At 46.9% G+C, this 24968-nt stretch overlaps 1 protein-coding gene across 2 annotated transcripts in view; it reads right to left on the reverse strand.

Annotated features, from left to right (window-relative positions):
• Window positions 1–2737: 2737 nt before the first annotated feature.
• The window catches only part of LRRC1 (leucine rich repeat containing 1), a 137989-nt gene continuing 115758 nt past the window's right edge, over window positions 2738–24968 (reverse strand). For both annotated transcript variants that reach the window (XM_055407241.2, XM_055407243.2), the window contains exons 11-14: window positions 15669–15784; window positions 6741–6913; window positions 5823–5959; window positions 2738–4238 (exon numbers count right to left, since the gene is read on the reverse strand). In XM_055407241.2, coding sequence (XP_055263216.1) covers window positions 4080–4238; window positions 5823–5959; window positions 6741–6913; window positions 15669–15784 — 585 coding nt within the window. In that variant the 3' untranslated portion in view covers window positions 2738–4079. The remainder of the gene's footprint in view (window positions 4239–5822; window positions 5960–6740; window positions 6914–15668; window positions 15785–24968) is intronic.

Consider the following 24968-nt stretch of genomic DNA (forward strand, 5'->3'; position numbering starts at 1 on the left):
GGCATGCTAGTTGTCCAGTGGTTAAGACTTTGTCTTCCAAAGCAGGGGGTGTGTTTTGATCCCTGGTCAGGGTGGCCAAAAAACAGAAGCAATATTGTAACAAATGCAATAAAGACTTTAAAAATGGTCCACATCAAAAAAAAAAAAAAAACTTTCAAAATAAAACATCATTTGGTTTCTACACAATGGCCTAACGTTTGCAGCGACATGCATGGACCTTGCGATTATCATACTAAGTGAAGTCAGAAAGACAAATATGGACCTTGCGATTATCATACTAAGTGAAGTCAGAAAGACAAATACCATATGATATCACTTATGTGTGGAATCTCAACAAAAATGATAGAAATGAACGTATTTATGAAACAGACTCACAGACAGAAAACAAACTTACGGTTACCAAGGGGAAAGGAAGGGGAAGGATAAATTAGGAGTTTGGGATGAAAAGATACACTCCATATAAAACAAACAATCAACAAGGACCTACTCTACAGCACAGGGAACTCTGCTGTCTTGTCAAATGGCTCAGCACTGGTCTCATACTGGGAATTGTTGACTCTGGGAGACAAGTATATGAGGGTCCACCATACCTCTACTTTTGTTTTTGATTTTAAAGTTCTTTTAATTGGTTCTTTGGAAACTTGAGTGAAGTCAACTGTGAAGGCTGATGTGAGATTTCAGCTCTCACTGGGCTCCCGTTAACAAGCAGCTCCAGGGCCGCCCCTGATCAGACAGAGTTTGTTTGTGCAGCCCGGCCGCCTGCCAACCACCAGGCCCAGAGCAGGGGCGTTGGCCATCTTACAAGACTAGAACGGGCTGCTCAGAGTAACTTTCCAACAGACATGGAACTGGGCCTGACTCACCTGGATTTCCTTACCCTGTTGAACCTCACTGGGAAGTTTCTAGGTAGAAAGACTGGGTTGGTCAGGCCCATTCCTCCAAATTTTCCAGAAAAAAAACAGAAGATCCAGGCAACTTATTCTAGATTTCTTAAATGCCCTTCTTCATCATCCTGGAGAAGAGAATGGCTAGCCACTCCAGTATCCTTGCCTGGAGAACTCCACGGACAGGGGCTACAGTCCATGGGGTTGCAAAGAGTTGGACACAACAGCAGCTAACACTTTTCCTTTTTCCCTCTTCATCATCAGTGATTTCACAATTTCATTCCCTCTACATTTTGAGAATTTTACCCACTTCGGCACAATTTCCTTGCTAAAGAAGAGGAACTGGGGGCTACAAACAAGTGGATGAACAGGTCATACAAGTCTTTCCTGCTTTTACCTGCCACTCCCCCAAGACAAACAGTCAGGCCAGACAGGGTACTCCTCCCTTTCCTAGAGGAAAAGCCAGACAGGGGCAGGGCTGATAGGGCTGGGGAGAGGATTCCTCAGAGAGAGGTCAGGAACTTCTGCCATTGGTCTAACAAGGCATCCTTTCACATGGTCAAGTTTCCCTTAAAATGATAAGATTGAACCTGAGTCTCCTGCACTGCAGGCAGATTCTTTACCACTGAGCCCCCAGGGAGTCTTATAATAATAAGAAACCTTGCTTCCTTTCCCATTTTAAGATTCTGGCATTCTCGGTTTTGTTTTTATAAAGATGATACTTAGACTCATGGGCTGAATGAGAAGCAGACCGACTTTATTTAAGGTGAAATCTTGGCCCTGAAAAACAGAGAGAACGTCCACGGTGGATTTTGTTTTCATATCAAGCTCATCCTTTACTGTTCAGTTCACCACGGCTTTGGAGGAATAGAGGTGGACAGAGCAGTGTGCGCATTTAAATTTTTCTAGGAGATTCTACATACCTAATTATTTATTTTCTTTTCCTTGGAAGAGGTTGGCATGTTCTTGGGTTGGGTCTGACTGGTCGGTACTGTTTCCTCTGTCCCAGCATCCGGAGGGTAAGAGCAGCGTCTTGTCACCCAGAATAAATGACCAAAGTGAAAGTGACTTTTCCTTCTGAAAACAAAAAACATTATCAAACAAACCAGAAAAAACAACAACAACAACAAAAAACCAGGGGAAAGTGAAGTAGAGGAGACAGACCAAAGGAAACCATTAGGTATGCAGAATTTTCTAGAAAAATTCAAACCCACATCCTCTTCCTGTCTGTCTCTATTCCACCCAAGCCATGGCGAGCTGAGTTTGGGCTTCATATGGAGATAAACCAACAGAATACCAGGAAGTCTTTTCTGCTCTTCAGGGTCAAGGTAACTCTCCTTAAATAAAGCCAGTCTGCGGCTCTGTCAGCCCAGGGTCTGTGGCATCATCTTTACAAAACAGAGTATGCCAGAATCTTAAAATATAAAGGAGGAGAAGGGTGCCCACTGATGCGGGAATGAGATAAAGACCGATCAGCTGAAAACCACTGCGTGCCACACGCTTTCAGCTCAGCAGTCTTACAACTCCATACACACATACAAACAACCAAAAAGGCAAAATGAACTCAGTAAGTAAATGCCCGGTAGTAAAAGAAGACATTTTATGTGGTTGGTTGAAAGCAGGTTTCTAAGGAGTTCGACTGGCCAGTCGGCCCCAACCCAAGGTGGGGAGGCAGACTGGAGGAGGGTGTTGGGTTCTGGTCGCCCTGGTTGGGGAGACGCGGAGTTCGGTCCCACAGGAGGCTCACACTAAGCTGACCAGTGGTTCCGTAGTGCTAGGAGATGGAGCACGTTCTTAAAGAACCTGGCTGCCTGTTATCTGAACACACGAGGAGATAATCAACTTTAAAAAGCTGTATCGCTAATGTCCAGGCTGACTTTATTTCATGGAAAGAATAAAAAGGCAACACCAACAGCATGATTTTCCTAAACATCAGACAGGGACGGGCATTTTTCATTCCTCTTTTATCACATCATACAAAATAAAATTAAAAAGAAATCAACAGAAACACACCAAAACATACCCTGTACCTCTTAAATTAGCAGACTTAAAATTAAAACTTGAAGCAATATTTTGTTACACTTTGATCCAAACTCTATTTACAAATTAAATTGCACTTATAAAGACAGCAACATTTCTAACAGGGCCGTAGGTTATTCTGCTTTATTGTGGTTTTTATATCTCAGTATAAAACTTTTAAAGCTTTCTTTAATAAAAAAATCATACTTTTTCTTTGCAGTACATAATTTATTTCCCCACTGAATTTCTGAACCGGTTTGCTCTTTTTGTGCTTTTCTGCTCTGTTTTATTTTACAAATGGCACGTACCTTCTGAGTAGGTACAATCAGACAGGACACTCATCCTAAGAGACCCATTCATGAAAATGTCAAAGTGGAAAAGATATGAAATATTAGCAGTCTAATCCTTTGGTTCATCTTAAAAAAATAAAAACCAACTGATAAAATTTGCAAATTGGTGGTAACTCTTCTTTTTGGTTAAAAATAAATCCTCCTGATGACTGATTAAAATCCAACACTGCTTTCAAAGTATCACCTTTCCAGCCTCATCTCTGCTCAAAGATGTCACTGTGACAACTGGTTTGACAGGACTCAGGCGACAATAAGGCACAAGTGGATGGTACAAATAAAAACAAATACTTTAGGACTGTATTTTCTTTCCTGCACAAATACTAAAATGTGTACCGTTTCCAAGATAAAATAACAAAAGGAAATACATATTTTTTGTTACGAAATACCTATACAAAATGTTTAAATGTACACCATCTGAGCTGCCAAAAAGGGTTTAAAAAATTACCAATTTTTTTTTCCATACATAAAACTCTCTCATCAGTAGGTCCAAGAGCACGTGGGTTCGCAGTGTCCCAGCACTTGATGGGAGGGAGGGGGCCGGGACTCCCCTTCCTGCCCTCTCTGACCCCGACACAAGACAAAAGCAAAGGCCAGGTGTTGTCAGCAGTGTAGTCTACTTATTATAAACAACTGAAATTTAGGAGGAAAAAAATCTAGCTGGAGACCGCGGGTGGGTGCAGTGACTGGCTGTCGGATGAGAGTAAGGCACTTCCCGGGGCGCAGCATCCCAGTGGAGGGGTCCGGCGGAGACGGGGGCCTGGGGGGCTCCAGGGGGGCAGGCCGGCTCCGCAGCAGGATGACTCGGGAGGTAAGACAGACGGGCCACCTACACCGACGTGGTCACGCGGTCGAAGGCATGGTTGACCTCGTTTTTGTTGGAATCCAGTCCTTTAGCAGCATTCCTGTCATTCCGTAAATTCTCCACCGTCTTTTTCATGCTCTTGAGCTCCCCTGGGTGGGGCGTGGCTCGTCTCAGGAGTGTTCTCTGAAAAGCAAACAGCAGGGTGAGTGTTTGGGCTTCACTCCATCACTCCCGCAAAAGCTTTCCAACCCAGGTACCCCTGCCCAGAGGTCACAGGCAGAGCGGGTGGAAAGCTTGCCTTGGAGCTGCAAGCATTTATCAACTGCTCCCAAGTGGAAGGAAGGATGAAAATGCTGTCTACAACTTATCTCGTCAATATGGAAGAGCTCCTTTCAGGATAAAAGAATACTTAGGAACATATGAGATGTGTTAAGATAAAAACAAGGTTCCACGAACAGTAAGCAAAATAATAAAAGACTTACAAGCTATAATGAGGGGGGTGGAGGAAGGTAAAAGAAAGAGGGGTCAAAACTTCTAGAATCAGAATCACTAGAATGTTCTACTGTTATCTGAAGGCCTTCTTCAACCCACGAGGGCCAGGAGCTGAAGGAAACGGAAGGTGAGAAAGCACTCCTTTTCTAACTCGTCTGTTTTATTAACATTTATTCGACCTACTGGAGAAAATCCACATTTTTTCCTAAAAGACCATGGGGCTGGAAGTGAAGTAACAGCGTACGGACAACGTTTTAAAAATTATATTATTAAAGATGCTATGTGCTCTTCTGCTCCTAAAACAGCACCTACCCTCTTCAGTGAGTCTGAGGAAGGGCATCGTAGGTTAACAAAGGCAGGGCAGAACTCAGACAGCGAGCAGCTGGTGAAACAGTCCTGCTCTAAGAAGCCGTGAGATAAAATTAAAGAGCCCCTTTGGCTGGAGTCATTCTGTCTTGCTTAATACCTACTCTGCCCTCTACTACTGTAAGTAAATAAAAGTCCCCCTGTGGACAGCTGGAATAACAAACTACTGCCTGGCAGTAACTTAAAAACCTCCCTTTGTCTTGGTGGCAGCAAGTGTCCCCTGTGAGCTCTGCATATAAAAACCTCCATTAGCGTCAGGAAGTTCCAAGACCAGAGTCAACTCGCAGGAAGGCTCAGAGGTTGCCCCTGACTCAGCCGAGCGGCAGAGACGCGTGGGGAGGATGGAGGCAAGTCGGGCTGAGTGGGCCTTGCAAACCTATGCCTGATTCTGAATGAAAGCCGGGAAAGGAAGCCTACGCAGGCCACACGCTCTCTTCCAGAAGGTGAGGGCTCCTGGTCACATGAAGGGGAGCACCGAGTCCAGGAGGACAGCAGGCAAGCCAAGCCGCACAGTGAAACGTGGGTGAGTGCACATGGCACAGCCGTGTATGGCAGTGGGGGAGGACGGGGACTCACCTCACCGAGAACAGAAAAGAAACACTTCCCCGCTGATTTTAAGAAAGCAGTGGGGGCACGAGGGGAAAGACCACGAAGAAAGAAAAAGAAGCACTCACACCCTGTTCAAGCAGACAAACAGGCTGGTGAGTCCCACTTGCTCACGTGCATTTGCTGAACGAGGACCTCAGACATATCTAGCTTTTGCCTTCTAAAAAAAGTTCTTAAATGCTGAAGGCAGAAAGGAGTAAAGACTATTTGAAAATAAGAGGGCTCTTCCCCAGGCGCCACCCTGTGTCAGAAGGCCTTTCCATTCTGAGCACCCGTGAACGCCAGGCAGCCCGAACCCCGCACCGTTTCGTTGTCGTCGTCGTCCTTCTCATCGTCCAGAAACCGGATGGCGCTGACCCGGTTCACCGCCCGCTCGTGCCAGGCCTCTTCTGACACGTCGTGCACCAGGCTCTCCAGGGCGCCGCAGCGGGGCAGGTTCTCTGCCGGACAAAGACCACGTGAGCGGGGCTGCCGTGGCAAGGCGACCCTGTCTTTCTGAGGATGCCTAATTCTATCTGAGGTCATATCTGCAAAACCAGTGTTGACTATTTCATTCCAGGGCGTCATCATGATTCCCAGACCTCTTTTTCAAGATTCTTTCTTACATGCTCACTGCAAAGACTTCCTGCTGACAGTGTGCTGGCCGCACACGTGGGATCTGGTCCTTTCTTGGCCGCTCCACCTACACTGCCCTCTTGGGGTCTTAACGTTCCTCTAACCAGGCTGGGGTCAGTGAGGTGACTCCGTTTGCCCAGAGACTTCTATGGAAATCAGCTCTCAGCAAAGGCTTTCTGATAGCCACGCCACGCCACGTGACTATGAATGTTTTAAAGCACATACGATTTACAAAACAAAGGTAAAGTTACTCAAAACAACTCCCTGGCTTAAAAACGCTCTGCTGGAGACCATCAATACTAATCCTCCAAATTGTCTGCATGAATGTTATGGGACTCCTATCTCTTTTAGGAGGACATATGTGCATTTTCAGCCTTAGCTGGAATTCAAAACCAGAAGGCTATTTAAGGAATGCCAGGCCTGATACACAGGTATGAGCATGTGAGCATGTGCTCTGCAAAGATACTGCAGCAGCTCCCCAGGGGAGACCCCCAAGGACCTCATAGCTGGGCTGGCCTGCAGCCCCATGGTCGGGGAGAGGCCTTACGGACGGGCGGGAGCCTCTGCTAACTCTCAGGGCCAAGTGAACCCGGCCCTTCAATTCACCTTGGCAGGCGGGTTCAGAAGGCAGCTGAGGAAGTAAGACACAGGTGAGGATCTTCTCCCCGGTGGCGTGGTCGGTGTCTGTCTGGAACGTGAGCAGGGGCTGGGCCTGGTTGTCCGATAACCAGAGAGCCTTCAAGTTCAAAGCAGTCAGCGATAAAGGCAGGTGCGACAGCCTTGGTGAAAACACAGGGAGAGGTTGGGCGCTTACAATCTGTGATTAAATCAAACCTTGTCCACAAAAGACAAAAATTCAACAACTGCTTCCTGAGACTGGGCGCGCTAAGTGAAGCGGCGTTCTGTTTATACGGAGATGCGCTGTGTCCCCTTTGCCAGGAGATGCTTCCGGGGGTGACTGTCGCCCTTTCCTGCCATCACCTCTCCCTGGCACCTCCAGGCCACAGGGCAAAAAAATTAGGAAGTTACAGCACACACTGTTTACTCTTAGGCTAGGAAAGTGAAAGTTGCTCAGTCGTGTCTGACTTTTTGCAACCCCATGGACTATACAGTCCATGGAATTCTCCAGGCCAGAACACTGGAGTGGGTGGCCTTTCCTTCTCCAGGGGATCTTCCTGACCCAGGAAGTCAGGGGTTGAACCGGGGTCTCCTGCATTGCAGGCGGATTCTTTACCAGCTGAACTATCAGGGAAGCCAGTTTCCAAGTAAAGGTAGGGGGGTGGTCGGGGGGAGCCAGTGCACTTGTGGAAGGACCCAGAAGCTGAGTCCTTCCTGAGTCACGGTCAGCAGGGCTGCAATGAAGCCGTGGGATCGCCTGATCCCAGGCGTACTTGTTAACCGGGATGTGAGAGAGGCTGGGGTGCTGAACAGTTTAAATCACAAAGACTACAAGCGTTTTTCATGGACTCCACTTGCTCTCTCCGGGGAGATTATTTTAGGTATTCCATTTTAGACTTTAAAGTTTCTGAAAGCTCCCACTTCTCAGACACCGACATGATCATTAATTTCCACCTCAGACTGCTTCAGTTTCAAAGGTGATGGTATCTATTCAGTTCAGTTCAGTTCAGTCGCAAAGTTGTGTCCGACTCTTTGCGACCCCATGAATCACAGCACGCCAGGCCTCCCTGTCCATCACCAACTCCCGGAGTTCACTCAAACTCATGTTCATCGAGTCCATGATGCCATCCAGCCATCTCATTCTCTGTCGTCCTCTTCTCCTCCCACCCCCAATACTTCCCAGCATCAGAGTCTTTTTCAGAGAGTCAACTCGTCGCATGAGGTGGCCAAAGTATTGGAGTTTCAGCTTTAGCATCAGTCCTTCCAATGAACTTATTAAAGCACTTTAAAAACTGTAAAGCGATTCCTCAAGATTAGTTTTATATTTATGTCTGTACAAACATTTGACCAGTGAAATCTATTTAGTGGAGACTGTTACCAGAAATCAAATGTACTTGGTACCTGGTAAAGGCAACTTGCAGAGAATACCTCAACCAGGGGTGATTTTACCCCCAGGGGACACCTGGCAACAGCTAGAGACATTCTGGGGGAGGCTTTTATTTTTTCTTAATTTTTGTGGCCTCACCATTTGGCTTGTGGGAACTTAGTTCCCTAACCAGGGACTGAACCTGGCCCCTGGCCCTGGAAGCAGAGTTCTAAGCACTGGGTTGCCAGGACAGCCCTGGGGATGCTGCTGTCATCTGGTTGCAGCTCGGATGCTCCCAAACATCCCACAGTGCACAGGACAGCCCTGCAACAAGGAAGCCTCTGGCCCCAAACGGAAGGATGCTGAGTGTGGGGCCGTGGTAAAAGTCAATGCTTAATACACGTCACTAATTCACTTGAAAACACCCGAACCTCTGCAGATGCCACGAATTTAAGGTTTAAAGAACCGAAGGTTACACCTGATCAAGTATTTTTACTCTAAGGATGGCTCCATGGATTAAATGATGGTTCCACCTTAGAAGTGATTTCGTAAGTTAGGTAAAAAATTAGCTGATCACAGTCTGTTATCCACAATATGACACACATTTTCTTCAAAGAAATTTCTGGCCCATTAGTTCTAAAAGACATTACATGACAGTGTGTATCCTGGGGTTCTTCCTTCTATGAAATGGGACCTCCATCTCCACTTAACATACACAGAAGAGCCACGTAACGTGTCTCACCAACAGATTAATACTGCCTTATCAGGCACACTTTGAATTGACAGACTTATGGGAAATAAACTATAACTCTAGGAAGAGCAGTTGGATTCCAATAGTATAAGATGAACCCAAGTAAAATGTAAACACAGACCAGCTAAGTTATTTTAGCGGATAAAGTTAAAAATGACCAAAGAAAGCAGTGAGAGTATTAACAAACTTTCTGTAAGAAGAATGAATACATTTTCACAAACGCCTTCCCCTGTCCTATTTTCTTTTCCTAATCATCCAGGAAAGGCTGATCCAACCCTACAAATGCAAGGGGTGTGGTGCTGGATAAACGTAGGGAACCGTGCCCACAGGGGAGTGAGGGTCTCGAGTCAATGCCACGAAACCCACCTTTGTCAAAGGACCCCGAAAAGACTCCATGTGGTGAACCTGCCAGTATTTTACTAGTGACAGTCAAACTGGGTGGCAGATATGTGTTTCTAAATCCCAGAATCCACCCAGTGAAGTGACGTGCATACACCATGAGGATGCCTGGGGCAGGGGTGGGGAACTGAGGGGCACAGCCACTTACAGTCCCAGCTTCCCTTTTTCTGAGGCAGTGGTTCCTTGAGGTGGCTTGGAAGTGAAATCTCTGTGCTTATAGGTATAAGCATCAAATGATCTCTCATCTGCCTAAATGCCGTCACACACGTGCTAAACTCAAGGAAGCTCAAGACACAAGGCAAGTATCTGCCAGACGCTATGATGGGGCTGTTTAAAAAGAATACCCTAATTCACTGCAGGCGCTTAAAGAACATCAAACCCTCTTTCATGTCATGGAACCCGAGGATAATTTCTCTTCAAAGTTTGTCCCTATTTCTTTTTTTAAAAGGAGTTAAGCTAATACCCTCTGGAATGTTTCAAGGTCTTGGGCAAGAAATCCACAGTCAGCATCTCTACTTTTAAGAGCATAAAGAAAAGAATAAATCAAGGCTCGAAAGCTGGCACGATACACAGATACTAGAGACACGGTCATCGTGCCTTCTCAGGCTAATAACTGGCTTCCCAGCTAAATGCTAAAACAAAGGTATAAATAAAGGGCAAAGCGGAGCATCAGTAACAGCTGCTAAGGATGACAAATCATAAGAGCTAAAGTAAATCACTAGACTCCACAGCAACAGCTCTGGAAGTCACATGCCACCAAGCCAGGGAAGACAGACACGTGGTCTAGAACACAGGTTTCCCTGCAAAGCATCCGTGTACCAGCTTGGAAACGGCTGCTACCGGCCAAGCACATGCCACACACATGAGCTCGTTCACACGTGTCTTGTGGACAGAGGTATTCCCAGTGCGAAAGGGGGAAAAAAGCCTCCGCTCCCTGCCCAGTCTGCAAACAGACTCTGCGGGCTCGGCAGCCCTGCACTGACGCAATGCAGCCTGAGGGGAAAGACACACACTGCCCTGCTTCTCTGGGGTGAACCGAGTCAGCCACAGGCCAGAAGCAGAGCTTAAATATACAGAATCTATGTGTACATTAAAGACATATAATATTACATACATCATATGTTTTCTATTTTTTTAAGTATATATATGTATATCTTCCCACTTTCCAGCAGAGTTAATATTTTTGCTTTATTCTGGTGCCTTCCGCTCACTACACGATCAACATGAGAAGCCACAGCCCCATCTGTACACATCACCATGTTCCATTCAGGACCACACCCCCTTAACAAAGAAAGAAATAAAAAGCCTACAGCAAGCTGGAATCGAGACTGCCGGGAGAAATATCAATAACCTCAGATATGCAGATGACACCACCCTTATGGCAGAAAGTGAAGAGGAACTCAAAAGCCTCTTGATGAAAGTGAAAGAGGAGAGTGAAAAAGTTGGCTTAAAGCTCAACATTCAGAAAACTAAGATCATGGCATCTGATCCCATCACTTCATGGCAAATAGATGGGGAAACAGTGTCAGACTTTGTTTTGGGGGGCTCCAAAATCACTGCAGATGCTGACTGCAGCCATGAAATTAAAAGACGCTTACTCCTTGGAAGGAAAGTTATGACCAACCTAGATAGCATATTAAAAAGCAGAGATATTACTTTGCCAACAAAGGTCTGTCTAGTCAAGGCTATGTTTTTTCCCGTGGTCATGTATGGATGTGAGAGTTGGACTGCGAAGAAAGCTGAGTGCTGAAAAATTGATGCTTTTGAACTGTGGTGCTGGAGAAGACTCTTGAGAGTCCCTTGGACTGCAAGGAGATCCAACCAGTCCATTCGAAAGGAGGTCGATCCTGGGTGTTCATTGGAAGGACTGATGCTAAAGCTGAAACTGCAATACTTTGGCCACCTCATGCAACCAGTTGACTCACTGGAAAAGACTCTGATGCTGGGAGGGATTGGGGGCGGGAGGAGAAGGGGACGACAGAGAATGAGATGGCTGGATGGCATCACCGACTCGATGGACATGAGTTTGAGTGAACTCCGGGAGTTGGTGATGGACAGGGAGGCCCGGCGTGTTGTGATTCATGGGGTCACAAAGAGTCGGACACGACTGAGCGACTGAACTGAACCATTTACAGCAACAGTACAAGGACTAGAAGAAAGGAACAACAGTACAAAGTATCATGAGCTTCTCCTTTTTAGGTGCCTCGGTGACCAGTCCAGCCTGAAGTAACCTTCCCCACCTCTTATTAGGACTTTTCTTTTTTTTAAAGTCACTCAGCCATGTCCAACTCTTTGTGACCCCATGGCCTATACAGTCCATGGAATTCTCCAGGCCGGAATACTGGAGTGGGTGGCCTTTCCCTTATCCAGGGGATCTTCCCGACCCAGGGATCGAACCCAGATCTCCCTCCCTTTACCAGCTGAGCCACCAGGGAAGCCCAAGAATACTGGAATGGGTAGCCTACCCCTTCTCCAGGGGATCTTCCTGACCCAGGAATCGAATTGGGGTCTCCCGCATTGCAGGCAGATTCTTTACCAACTGAGCTGTAAGGGAAGCCCCTTGTAGCTATGAGGAAGCTATGAGCTGATTAGGACAGCAGTTGCTTTATCCAATTTATTTAACAACCAAACGTGGCTGACTGATTAATGTAATACTAACTTGACAGACGGCTGAACAGTACTTACAATTGAGTGTTTCATCTGTTTGCTTCTTCCTACTAGAATTGTTAGTTTTAAGCAAAGTTTTCAAAAATGTTTAAAGATACATATAGAGAGCGAACATAATCAGTGAAAAAAATGTTAACAGTGCCTAAATATCTAAAGTGAGAGAAAGCCTCCATAACCTCGGGTTTCCAGTCATCCTTCAGGGGAACCACTTCACTTTCTGGAGTTCTCCACAGGCAAGACATTCTAAAACCAAGAGCGGGATCACTGGGCGCCGGCCACACACGCTCTCAGCCCTGGGCACCGTGGGTCACAGGGCGGAGACGCAGTTCATTCTCTAGCGGCTCAGGATTCCATGGTCTGGCTACACTGCTGTGTTGCATTTCGTCTTTTAATATTTTTTCCAGCTTTACTGACAGGTAACACTTTGTAAACCTGAGGTGGACAGTGATGATCTGATGTCCTCACACGTACAGTCAGTTCTCTGGGTCTGAGGATAGAGGACTCACAGGTCCTCCACTGTCCTTCAGCATCTGACCTAAGGGGCTGGGCACTTGCAGGTGTCTGCCCCTGTCGGTACCCTGGTCAGGGCAGGGTCCTGAAACCAACCTCCCCAAGGATACAGAGGACAACGACACTGGGAAATGACGGCCTAGTAGGCTTAGGGTCTCCATCTCCTCATATAATCACCAGTGAGTGTGTGTGCTGGAGACATTTCAGAAGGACCCTCTTGGCACCTCTGAAGGATATCGAACAGTGTGGCTAACTGCAGTCACCTGCTGCATGTTAAGACTCCCAGAGCTGCTTCACCTGCTAACTGGAAATGTGCGCCCTCCAGCATCTCATTTCCACCCACTGGCCCATAGCAACCACCTCTCTGTTCTGTCTCAGCTTGTGTAGCTTCCACAAATCAGTGGGCTCTCACAGTATCTGCCTTTCTCTAACTTGTCTCACTTAGCAAAATGCCTTCAAGGCCTGTCCATGTTGTAAACTGGAGAAGGAAATGGCAACCCACTCCGGTATTCTTGCCTGGAAAACTCCATGGACAGCGGAGCCAGGTGTCTCCAGTTCATGAGATCGCAGAGTCGGACACGACTGCACAACTGTGCACATGCTGTAAATGGCAGCATCTCCGACCTTCTCGCAGCTGAGTAATATTCCACTTCGTATACATGAACACACACACACGCACACCCCGCATCTCCTCCATCCATCCAACCAGCGCCGATGCTGTTTCCACATCTTGGCTACTGTGAATAAAGCTGCAGTGAACGTGGGAGAGTAGATACCTCTCTGATATCCTGTTTTTTCCCCTTTGGGAATATGTCCAGAAGTGGAATTGCTGGATCGTACAGTAGTTCTGTTTATGAAAACTTATTGAGGAAAAACTCCATGCCGTTTTCCATAGTGGATGCACCAACTTACATTCCCCAACACTTCACCAGGGTGCTCTTTTCTCTGCCAACACATCTTACCCCTTATCTTTTTAACAAAAGCCATCCTAATAGGTATGTGGTGATACCTTACTTAGTCTTAACTTAATTTTCTGGATTATGAAAGTCAAAGGTACAAACTATCTTTCCAATGACAGCCCTGGTTTGCAGTATTTGGCATTAGCAGTACTTCAAGGAAGATGCTCAAATACCCAATTTTCGTGTACTTGGTGGATAGTCCCATGGGGAAGAAGCTGAGAGTCAGGGACCTCAGCTGACACGAGGCAGCCGACTTGTATGACTATGACTGATATAAGGCACCTCCTCTATTCCTGGACCCGGAGGCTTCGTGCTTTCATTTCCAAGTGGCATTTTAGCATTATCCTTGCTGTAATTTTTCCTATCAAACGTGTCAAAGAAGGTTTCTAGGAATGAACATGCAGGGTCCCTGTGCCATCTGCTATTTGTATATGCTTGGGAGGACAGTCAGAAGCTTCTGTGGTGTTTGGTGTTAATCTCTGCAAGCTGAAAAGCTGACATGGCAGCCTCTTTTTTATGAGCTTCTGTACCGATACTTTAAATAAGTAGTCATTAAATACATTTAATAAGCTTGAAATCTGGTTATGAATCTGTATATACCATGGCCTAAATGGCACACTTAACCCGCTCAGATGACAGCTGTGGCACTCAGCTTTTTAACTGGGTTTTCTCCACCCTGGACCAGGCGTAATAAAAATAGAACTTTCCCTTCTTCTGAGAACGGAGAACGGGGACTTCACTTGTGAAAAGCAGTTTTCAGACGCCAGAGTCATCTTCCTGCTTAAGAATTACTGATGCAAATACACGCTCTCCAGAGCAGCGAGAACCAGGACGGGTCTGGAGTCCCTGGGCTTCTCCTGCTGCAGGAAAAGCACAGGAGGGAGGGAAGGGGGACCTTCTCACGCTGCGCGTCTCCTGGGGGTTCAGTCCACGCAGAAAGTCAACATCCAGCTCCAACTAATCCTGAGATTCTAGTCACCAGTGAGCAGCCTTAAGAATCTATCATGATGTCCTGAAAACATCGACTTTAACACGGTGAGCATTTCCTGAGGCCATAACTCATCACCAGATCCCCCGTGTCCTGCTATTTGTTTAGCTCTGCTGCCCACGATCCATTAGCAGGAGTGACAAACTGCGGCCCGCGGCTGACCTGCGAGTAGCGAATTGCTGAGGACACAGTCCCCCAGACCCTTTTCGAGTTGCCGGCAACCACTTAGGACCACTGATCATCCTCCCCCCGGGCCCCGGCCCATCTAACACTCTAACGACCATCCCCCACCCTCTCCCATCTAACCCTCGAAAGCATTTTTTAAATTCCTCTTGGCAATGAAGCCTGTGACATCAGGCACTTTGCAGTGGCCTACCAGCTATTCTGCAAAACTAACATTTCTAATGTTTTAATTCAGTTAACAAATATTCGCCAGGCATCTCCTGAAGGCACAAATCACAATAACACACAAACCGTCGCATGCACTTTAGGTGACTTTAGCTTTCAGAGGACCACATGCAGGTAAACAGGCAGTGATCACTGGGATAATCCAGAAACGCAGACCCAGAAAGGAGAAGTCTTCCCAGAGAGGGGCATGAGGGAGAGAAGAAAAAGGTACAGAGCCAGAGAAAGGGTCGGAGGTGGAAAGCAGAGCCTGGGAAGGAAAGTGCAGCACCGTCTGCAGGGAGGAAATCAGCTCAGAGTGGTTGAAACTACTGCACGTTACAGGCTGGTGAGCATGCAGGCAGGCCTCTGACCCAGAACCCAACACAGACAGGCGGCTCTTTAGGCTTTTTAGACTATGAAGCAGTTGGTAATTCTGACTTTAGCTATGGATCTTCTCACCAGCAAAGTGTCTCTGAGTACAATATTGTTCACAAAGTCAGGGGGTTCAGAGTCACAGGCAGAGCAGGTCAAGACTCCCAGCTAAACTCTAGCTCAGACTCACTGGAGCTCATTTTTCAGATGAGGAAACCAAGGCCCACAGTGACTCACCGAAGCCAGTTATAAAAGCCAAGACCTAGGGCTCCGCCCCCTTCCATTAGGGTACCGCCAACCACGGCCCACGTCTCCAGCTGCACCCAGAGTACCCTGAAAGGACCCCAGGCACCAGCAGCCCTGACCTTGTCCCCACCAAGGGCTCTATCACTCCGGCTCCCAGACTGAGAGCTCCCGGGCCTGGCTCAGGTGACCCATCAGCACACACTCTACCAGGTGGAGCCAAGGAGAGACGGCCGAGGCTGGGCTGGAAGGCTTTTGCTCATCTCGGGCTTACCTGTTCCCTGCCACGTCCAGGACGTGCAGCTCGGCCGCCCGGGCCACCTCCGCGGGGACCCGAGTCAGCCTGTTGTCACGCACACAGAGCACAGTGAGGCTGCAGCACCCGCCAATCTGTGAAGGAAAAAACACGACAGTTTTCCAGGCGATTCTGGGGTGCGGGGGTGGGACTGGGGGTCTTGTTCATCAAATGGCATGAAAAGGATGCACAAAATTCTATCACGTGACGGTTAAGTCTCACTGATGACAAACTATGATCAATTTAAATCATACAAAACATTGATTAACCTGATAAAAATCTCTGCAAAACATTAAATCTTCATGTTCTCAATGAAGCCAAGAAAATAAATAATACAGTTAAAAAATTACATTCTGAACAGCAAGTCATTTTATCTTTCAAATATATTAACCAGATGACACAGTCCAGACACATATATAATTTGGTAATATGGGAGTTGAAAAATTCTAGGTTGGAAAAGAATATGAAAAAGCATAATTATATATACATATATATGTATAACCGAATCACTGTTGTACCCCAGAAACTAACACAGTGTAAATCCACTATACTTCAATAAAAAGTTCAAAAAAAAAAGAACACTAGGTTTTAAAAGTTAGGCCAAAGATGATACACACACACACAGAGTTTTCAAGACCTGCCCACTATATTAACTTCAGTGTTCTAGTTTATTTTAAAAAAAGAAAAAAGAGAGACATCTGAGAGATGATACACTCATTTCTACCTTACATCTTTGACTAGCTTTTGGTCATTCACAACTTAATTTGATAAATTCATTTGCCTTTGACAAATGCAAAATCAACTATTTTTTAGCAAAAAGTAAATTCGGTCGGCTATGACCTAATGAGCAAACTCGGGAAGATAGTGAAGGACAGGGAAGACTGGCGTGCTGCAGTCCATCGGGTCACAAGGAGTCAGACACGACCCAGCGACTAAACAACAACATAACCGACTGCTAAAAGCGTATGTCAATATCTGCACCCACACCGAATCCCATTCCCTTCTTTTAAAGTAACCAATTCTAAGGTAATCGAGCTTAGTATGAGTCTGGTGTTCACAAAAGAATTCACTGCCTCCCTTGAATAAGCTGCCTGTGGCTTCTACAGACAGGAAAGCTGAGCCAAGGGGGTGCAAACCAGCTCCTCCTAGACACAACAGCCCGCAGGCCTGGGGCTACGCTCCACTCTCCATGCAGGGGCTGTCTTGACTCAGAGCGGCTGCTGTGAAAGGGCTCCTGAAGGGACCTATTGATTCCGGTCCGTGGAAAAGTACTCCAGGGCCTCCCGCCACAAGAGGAGCAAGACACCTGGGTCTCCAGCAGTGTCTGAATATACCTTCTGCCCTTTTCTATATTTATTTCTGTGTTAAATGTGCGTTTGGACCTTAACAGAAGGCACATTGATGAGACTGCTGCATAATTCCTTTCATGGACAACTTATTGTATCTTCCCTCAGGAGTTAATATAAAGATTTTGAAATACTATATTTAACCACAGCACGTAACCATAATGAATGTATAAGAAGACATAGAGGAAAACAGGACTAACATTCCTCTCTGATTACCTGGAAACAGCCAGGTGTGCGTCCCCTTGATTCTCAGTACCTGCATCTCCCACCCCAGAAAAACTGATCTGCCCACTGTCCTCTACGAGAGCACGCACTGATATTTCTCATCACACAGTTTCTCACGGAAACACCCTTCTGTCGTTTTCGAATCTTACTGATCACCCCTAATTAGCAAAAACATCCTCTAACCCCACACCGCCGTCCCAGAACCCCTGGTCCGCACCAATCCACTGCCTTCCTAGTCCACACAATCCTCTGAAAGATCAGTCGACAGGCTGTTTAATTTGCACGTTTACAGGTAATCAGGGCACCTGGTCTCTCATTTGCCCTCAGCGGAAGCCCAGCCACCAACCAACATTCCTCATGAAGGTATGCCTACACGCTTGCATTGATTTGTTCATCTACTGCTGAAAGGCTGTGGCGTGAAGTTGTCATCTGCTTCCATGTGCAGCAACTGGAGACCACAGAACTCTTTTCTCTGGTAAGAATCACTATGTCTGATGCCGTGCAGATTTCGTGTCCTAAGAGAGGCGTCAGCATCTCCTGGGCAGCAGCCGTTCTTCCCTCCCTTGAGGAAGGGATCGGTTTTCCTCAGGTGCCCAGGCACCTTGGGAAGGGAGACAGATGGAAACCAGGGATGCCCTGGAGCAGGTGAGAAGCGACAGGACCAGATCCTCCTGATGAATCTAGGTGACCCCAACAAAGATGACCCACAGGGAGGAACACCTGCAGCCCCTGAGGGCCCGACCCCGCTCCACGTGGACGGGGACCCGCCCTGGGTCTGCAAGGAGGGGCAGACACCCCGCGTCCCGCCCAGCTCTGAGGCAGGGCTCCCTGCACGCCGCGGAAAGTGACTCACACGTGGGATCCCTGCTGAGGCATGAGGTCCTGGGGGTGCACAGAGCTGAGACTGCATGGCGATCTGGGGCTTCACTGAAGCCACCCGCTGCCTGCGCCAGCAGGGTCTCTGTATCAGCGGGGGGTGTCCGCGGCTGCACAAGCCACCACAACAGAAGGCGGTGTGTCCAAGAGCCTCAGGCACCCTGGGTCCCCAAGGCGGGACAGTGGCCTCTGAGCCCAACCGGTCACGTACTGGGGGAAAGATGACAGCAAAGAGCCTACCTGGGCCAACGTGCGAGGGCTGCCCGATTGGGGAAAAGACACACCACAGGGCCTCTGTCCAAGCCCCTGGGAAGGGAGGGTACGAAACATTGGCTTTTACAAATGGTAACTGGACAGTTAAAACTATTAGTCACAAGACGGGGCTCTGCACAGACGTCAGGGCGGGATGTGGGCACCGGGGCGGGGGTGGTCTTCGGGGTCACACAGACCCGCAGTGGGATTCAGGCTCTGTCCTAGGTCCTGTGGGTTCTCACGTGCTCCTTTAGCGAAAGTAACAATGAGCATTAGGTTCAAAGTAGCCACCTGTCACAGCCCCTATCCTAGGACCTGGCCTGTTGCCTCTGCCAAGTAAACAGAGCTGGTGCTTTTCCAAGAAGGTCAAGTCCCAGGTCCGAGTTGGGAGGCAGTCCACACCTGAGCCCCTGCTATGTCGCTGGAACTTTAGAGAGGCCACCCCCCTCAGCCCTGGATGCCACAGAGCCCCCTCGGGTTTCAGCCCCCATGATGGTGCCTTAGGGTGACATTTCTTGTGTTCACAGGAGTGAAGAACTGCCCTGAGTTCAGGACTGTGCTTTGCAACATTCACATGCAGTTTTGCTTTCTCTTTTGGGTTCAGGAGGTAGAGTTTACATGCTCCTTAGGGGTCAACAGGACAAACTGTCTCATCTCTTAGGAATTCCGGGAAGCAGAGTTGCTGCTTAAGTAACTTATCACCAGTGACATAGGAGGCTGACATTTTAAACCCCTTTAACCTCATCATGGCACACAAGGATAACAGCACCACAGAAAAGAAGACGAAGGTCTGGACTTGGACTCTCTGAGAACCATAGAACACAGCTGAGGACACTTACTGTGTTCTCCTAATTCAAGACAATACCATCCTTGACTCTTTGGCATTGATCTGATCCATCTCAAGGAGATGGGACCTGCAGATCACGCAGCAAACCTTTGGTCAGACCAGCTTTCCCTGAGTATTAACTGCCTGCAGGTGACAGCTCAGAGGAGACCATCAGACAGATTGCAGGACTCAAAGCGAAAGGCAGCGTGAGTCCCCTTTGCCCATATCCTGCCCCAGGTGAAAAGGAACTTTCCGTTTCCTTCAGTATCTTCCTTTCGATATAATTGTAGCAGTACTGAACCCATGCTTCACCAGCAAGAGGGAAAATGTACAATAAGCAAAATCGGGTCAAAATCCCACTGGAAAAGAAATAACATGATGTGTAATTTTAGAAACCAGAGGCTATTTTTGCCTTTCCCACCATCATCTGTAACATATTATTCAAATGCTCCCCACTCCAGAAATATTTTGGAAACCATGTGGTTTTGGGACTCCCTGAATTGCTGGGGCACTGACATCAAAATATCCACTGACAGCGACAGTATTCTCCTAATTATAAAAAAGTAACTTAGGTGACGGGAAAAATAAAAACCACACACACACGACGGCATGACGAGAAAACAACTCAAACCAAACCCTGCCACAGAGGGATGATCAACCTTAACATTCAGAGGTGCCAATGCCAGGCATCTGTGGTTATAAACATGCACTTCAACAGAATTAGGACCAGCTATGATCTTTAGCACCTTTGTCTGCACACCGGAATGCTTTCCCACCCAAAACAACACCAAGAATGTTGTCCCACATCATGATGATTCTAACAGGATTTTTACTGACCACTTAGCTATTTACTTCCACAGAAGGATCACAGACTACTCAGCATATCACCCTTTTAGATACTGCTTACTAGTTCTGCCATTTCTTGGCTGTGTGACCCTGGGCAAGTTACTTAACCTCTCTGAGTCTCAGCTTAGAAATCTGTCGGATGCAGAGGATTATCCACCTCTCCCTAACAGAACCGTTGTGAAAATCAGACTAGAATGAGCCGGAAGCCACCTGGCACACATCAGCTGCCCCTGCACAGGCTTGGCACGGTGCTTGGAACATGTTAGACACTTCTGTGCACAGCGGGAGAAAACTCTTGAGCGTGCCTCTCAGTGTGCACTCCTGATTGCTGCCTTAGGGTAAGTTCTTACGAGTGTAACAACAGAATCAAAGTGCATGCACACGCTTTAAGTTTTCAATAACGTTACCAGACCCCATCCAGAGATATCGCAGTGATTTACACTTCCAGGGCAACAGGCTCTTCCTGTACTCTCATCAATACTTGGTATGTTATTCTATTTTCAAAATCTTAAACATCTGATAGGTATAAATGCTTTGATTAACATGTTGTGAATAATTGCTGTTGTTCAGTCGCTCAGTCGTGTCCAGTTCTTTGTGACCCCATGAATCACAGCACGCCAGGCCTCCCTGTCCATCACCAACTCCCGGAGCTCACTCAAACTCATGTCCATCGAGTTGGTGATGCCATCCAGCCATCTCATTCTCTGTCGTTCCCTTCTCCTCCTGCCTTCAGTCTTTTCCAGCAACAGGGTCTTTTCCAATGAGTCAGTTCTTCATATCAGGTGGCCAAAGCATTGGAGCTTTAGCTTCTGCATTAGTCCTCCCAATGAATATTCAGGATTGATTTCCTTTAGGCTTGACTGGTTTGATCTCCTTGTAGTCCAAGGGACTCTCAAGAGTCTTCTCCAACACCACAGTTCAAAACCATCAATTCTTTGGTACTCAGCCTTCTTTATGGTCCAACTCTCACATCCACACATGGCTACTGGAAAAACCATAGCTTTGACAGACCTTTGTTGGCAAAATAATGTCTCTGCTTTTTAATACGCTGTCTAGGTTTGTCACTGCTTTTCTTCCAAGGAGCAAGCATCTTTTAATTTCATGGCTGCAATCACCATCTGCAGTGATTTTGGAGCCCAAGAAAATAAAGTCTGTCACTGTTTCCACTGTTTCCCCATCAATTTGCCATGAAGTGATGGGACCAGATGATCTTAGTTTTCTGAATGTTGAGTTTTAAGCCAACTTTTTTACTCTCCTCTTTTACTTCATCAAGAGACTCTTTAGTTCTTCTTTACTTTCTGCCATAAGGGTGGTGCCATCTGCATATCTGAGGTTATTGATATTTCTCCCAGCAATCTTGATTCCAGTTGTAAATAGTGATTGCACATTAAAAGCCCATTTCAATTTCTCCTGTGAATCACTTACTGGTTTCTGTGGGGTTTCTCTGCTTTTCTTTCTGTCCACTGTTCTAGAGTAGGTACATCTCTTCTCGGATGTGAAATAACTTCTAACAGAGTAAGGAAAGACAGGCTTCACATGCAATGTTGTAAAAGTCTCCCTGACTTCCAGCTGTCTTTATTTTCACAAAGATCAGAAATTTCATCTTCATGTAGATAAATCCATCAACTGTTTCTTTTATGACTTACTTCATCTTCCAAGTATACAAATGCCTTCTCCATCTTGAAATCCAATGGTCAGCTTTCTTCTTTTTTTAATTTTTAGGTTTTGTCTTATCTCTTTTATTAATCAATAGTTCATTTATATCATATGGGAACTTAATCTAGAAGAATTTTAAATTATACTAAGAATAATATTTTAGCCACCTGATGCAAAGAAGTGACTCATTGGAAAAGACCCTGATGCTAGGCAAGACTGAAGGCAGGAGGAGAAGGGGACGACAGAGGATGAGATGGTTGGATGGCATCACTGACCTGATGGTTTGAGCAAGCTCCAGAGTTGGTGATGGACAGGGAGTCCATGATGCAGTCCATGGGGTTACAAAGAGTCAGATATGACTGAGCAACTGAACTGAAGAATTACAAAGGAAGTCATCCACAAAATGAATACTCTACCACCATGGACTTTTCTGAATAACACAATAAAATCTGTGGGTAATTGATGTTTATAGATTGCCTGTTAGAGGAAAAATTGTGATGAGTGATTTGTAAATCCTCCCTTGTCTTATTTCATTGGACAGGTATGATGGCGTGAGAGTCACTTCCATTTTGACTTAATAGAGAAAAAAAACCAAGTCATAAACTTAGGTATATGCACAACATCTTCCAGCCAGAAACCTTTGTGGTCAAGGTTACTTAAAGGTAAGATGTGGCCAGAAATGTACCTTCATATACGTCATCACACATTTACCAACCTCCTGTCTGCCCACAAATCACGCTACAACAGCCTCTTCCCCTTAAGTCTTCCCTCCACCAAAACCAGGATTTTTTTAAGGGAACTTCCTTATCACAGAAACAGACATACTTGAGCAATAAGAGAAGGGGTAAAAGATGCAAATGAGTGACCTGAAAAATTAGAAGCATGCCACATGTAGCAAATAAAGCGAATCCAGCCTTCCCATCAGAGACAGAATCATGCCAAGAAACTAGAATCCGGTGAAGGCAGGTGAGCTGCCAGGTTATGCCCTTTAAAATTTCTGAATAACTTAAGCTGTAATTCACAGAAAAGCATTCTTTTGAGAGAGAATAACTGGAACAAATCTGACAAACACATAACAAAATTAGGTTCCAGGCCATGCAGTCATTCACGAAAACAAAAACTGAGTTTCTAGGAAAATGTCCAATGATTTACAATGAAAAGCGCATAAAGTGGTCAGCCAATCTGAATCTTCATGCATTTGAGAAGCAGAATGGAAGTTGGAGATGCAACTGTGGTCTGAACAATACTTACAAGATGGCAAGTTTACCTGACTTTTCTAAATATCCAAGCAGCTAACAATTAAGAAAACAAGAGACATTCATTGATTGGGAAATGTTTACTACACGTGACACCACACAACACAAACAATCTATCATTGTGACCCACACAGTACAAACATTTCCCCTCAACCATATGGGGAAAAAATGCAAATTAATGCTGCTATAGACGAAGGAACTGTGCTGTAAAACTGACAGTATGTGATGTTATCAAACAGGAAAGAAAAGACAAAAACAGAGGAAGAACTACACAGCACCCCAGACCGATGGCCATTAATACAGTTATGGACTGGGGGCATATACATGGGATTGGCTGGCACTGTCAGTTTAAATGTGTCATGCGTGAGACAACTGTTCAAGAGGAAGCAATCACGTCTGGAAAGAGAAGAACCCAATCAGGAGAGTGCAGGATTTGATGGCATGGTATCAAGCTTGGAGGCAGAGAACATGCACACACACACACGCGCACACATGCACACACGCCCCAGACCAACAAAGGAGACCCAGTGCAAGGTGAGGGCCCCTCTGTGGTCTGTCTGCCCAGTCCGCGGGTCAGAGGCCAGCACTGCCAATTTCTGCAGGGTCACCAAGCTGGGATTCACAGCAGAACTGGGACACATCCCAGTCTGGTAGCTGAGTGTGAGCGGGGGTGAAATCGGCAAGAAAGGAGCCAGTCCCTGGGGCCCTAAACAGCTGCCTTCTGGGGCAGCTGAAGGAAAAGGCGCAGACTCCATTCCCTGATGAAATTCCAAATGCCAGGGAAGCATCATAATTTCATCCTCTCCGAGTGAAAAGAGGGCCGATGCGAATACAACAGGGACAGTTTACAGGAAGCAATTCCTCACGTTCTTGTCTACAACGTGTCCCTTTGAAAGACCGGATGCAGAGAGAGGCAGGGATGTGTGGACCTTGCTGGGGATTAACGTCATACTTGAAAGTGCTCTCTTCAGGGTCTACTGAAAACTTTCCTCAAATGCATTAATTTTCTAAAGTGTCCAAACTATGCTGCCTTTACGCAACCAAGGGGTTGCCTCCTGTCCAGGTCACAGAGGTGAAAAGGTGGAATTCGATCTCTTCGAGCTGTGCAGCCAGGCTTTTACGGGCTTGGCCGTGTGGGACATGTCTGGAGTCTCTTCTCCAGACTCCAACTGCGGAAGCCTCGGTGGGAAAGCTCTCCCAGCCTCAGCTTCCTCGTCTGTAAAGCAGGGAGATCCAGATTCACTGAACAAGCAGGACAGCACCTGGTCCAGGGCAGGTCGCTGAGGAGGGAGGGCCTGGATCTCTTCTCCTTCCCTCTGCCTGTGCCTGTGTCTGACCTACACCCACCCAGAGGCCCTCTCCCATAAGAGTACAATCAACACCAGCTCTGTCCTTCGGTTTAATGCTTTTAGACTGGAGCCAAACTGAGGATTTAATGAGCACAATCTCTTCCTTGAGTCCCAGTTTAGCGAAATTGGAGGCTTAAGTCTTTGTGCTGGAAACAGCTTTACTTAAATGGGGTTCCCATCGTGGCTGTGAAATCTGAAACAAACATCCCTATCCTTCCGCTCAGGAGCGCCGGCCGCGGCACCCAGGGAGAGGCCGGGTCACTGAACCCCCAGACAGGGACGGGGGAGAAAAGACCAGGTCAGGTGAGACGCCTGCAGGAGCGGCCCGGGAGCGTCAGAGCCCCTCGAGCTCTTGCTGCTTGGAGAACAGCTCTGAAATGACTACAAGATGGGCGTTGACAAGGGTCTAGCAGAGAAGGAAGCTGGAAGCTGCTCCCGACCAGGGACCACCGCGCAGGAGGCCACACCTCCTCCTGTGCGGCCCTGGCGGGCGGAGCGGCTCAGCAGCTTGCTGTGCGGCAGAGAAACAGCGTCTTACACTTTAATAGAGGCCAAGCTCGGTGGGACCCATCTCCAGGCAGGTTCTCCTGGTTCCAAGGAGAAAGACAGCCTTCCTTTTAAACAGCACCCCGGAGGCCACCTCGTGT

Source organism: Moschus berezovskii, chromosome 23, assembly GCF_049115385.1.
Source record: "Moschus berezovskii isolate FMDL1 chromosome 23, NW_MosBer_1.0, whole genome shotgun sequence".
Taxonomy (NCBI): Eukaryota; Metazoa; Chordata; class Mammalia; order Artiodactyla; family Moschidae; genus Moschus; species Moschus berezovskii.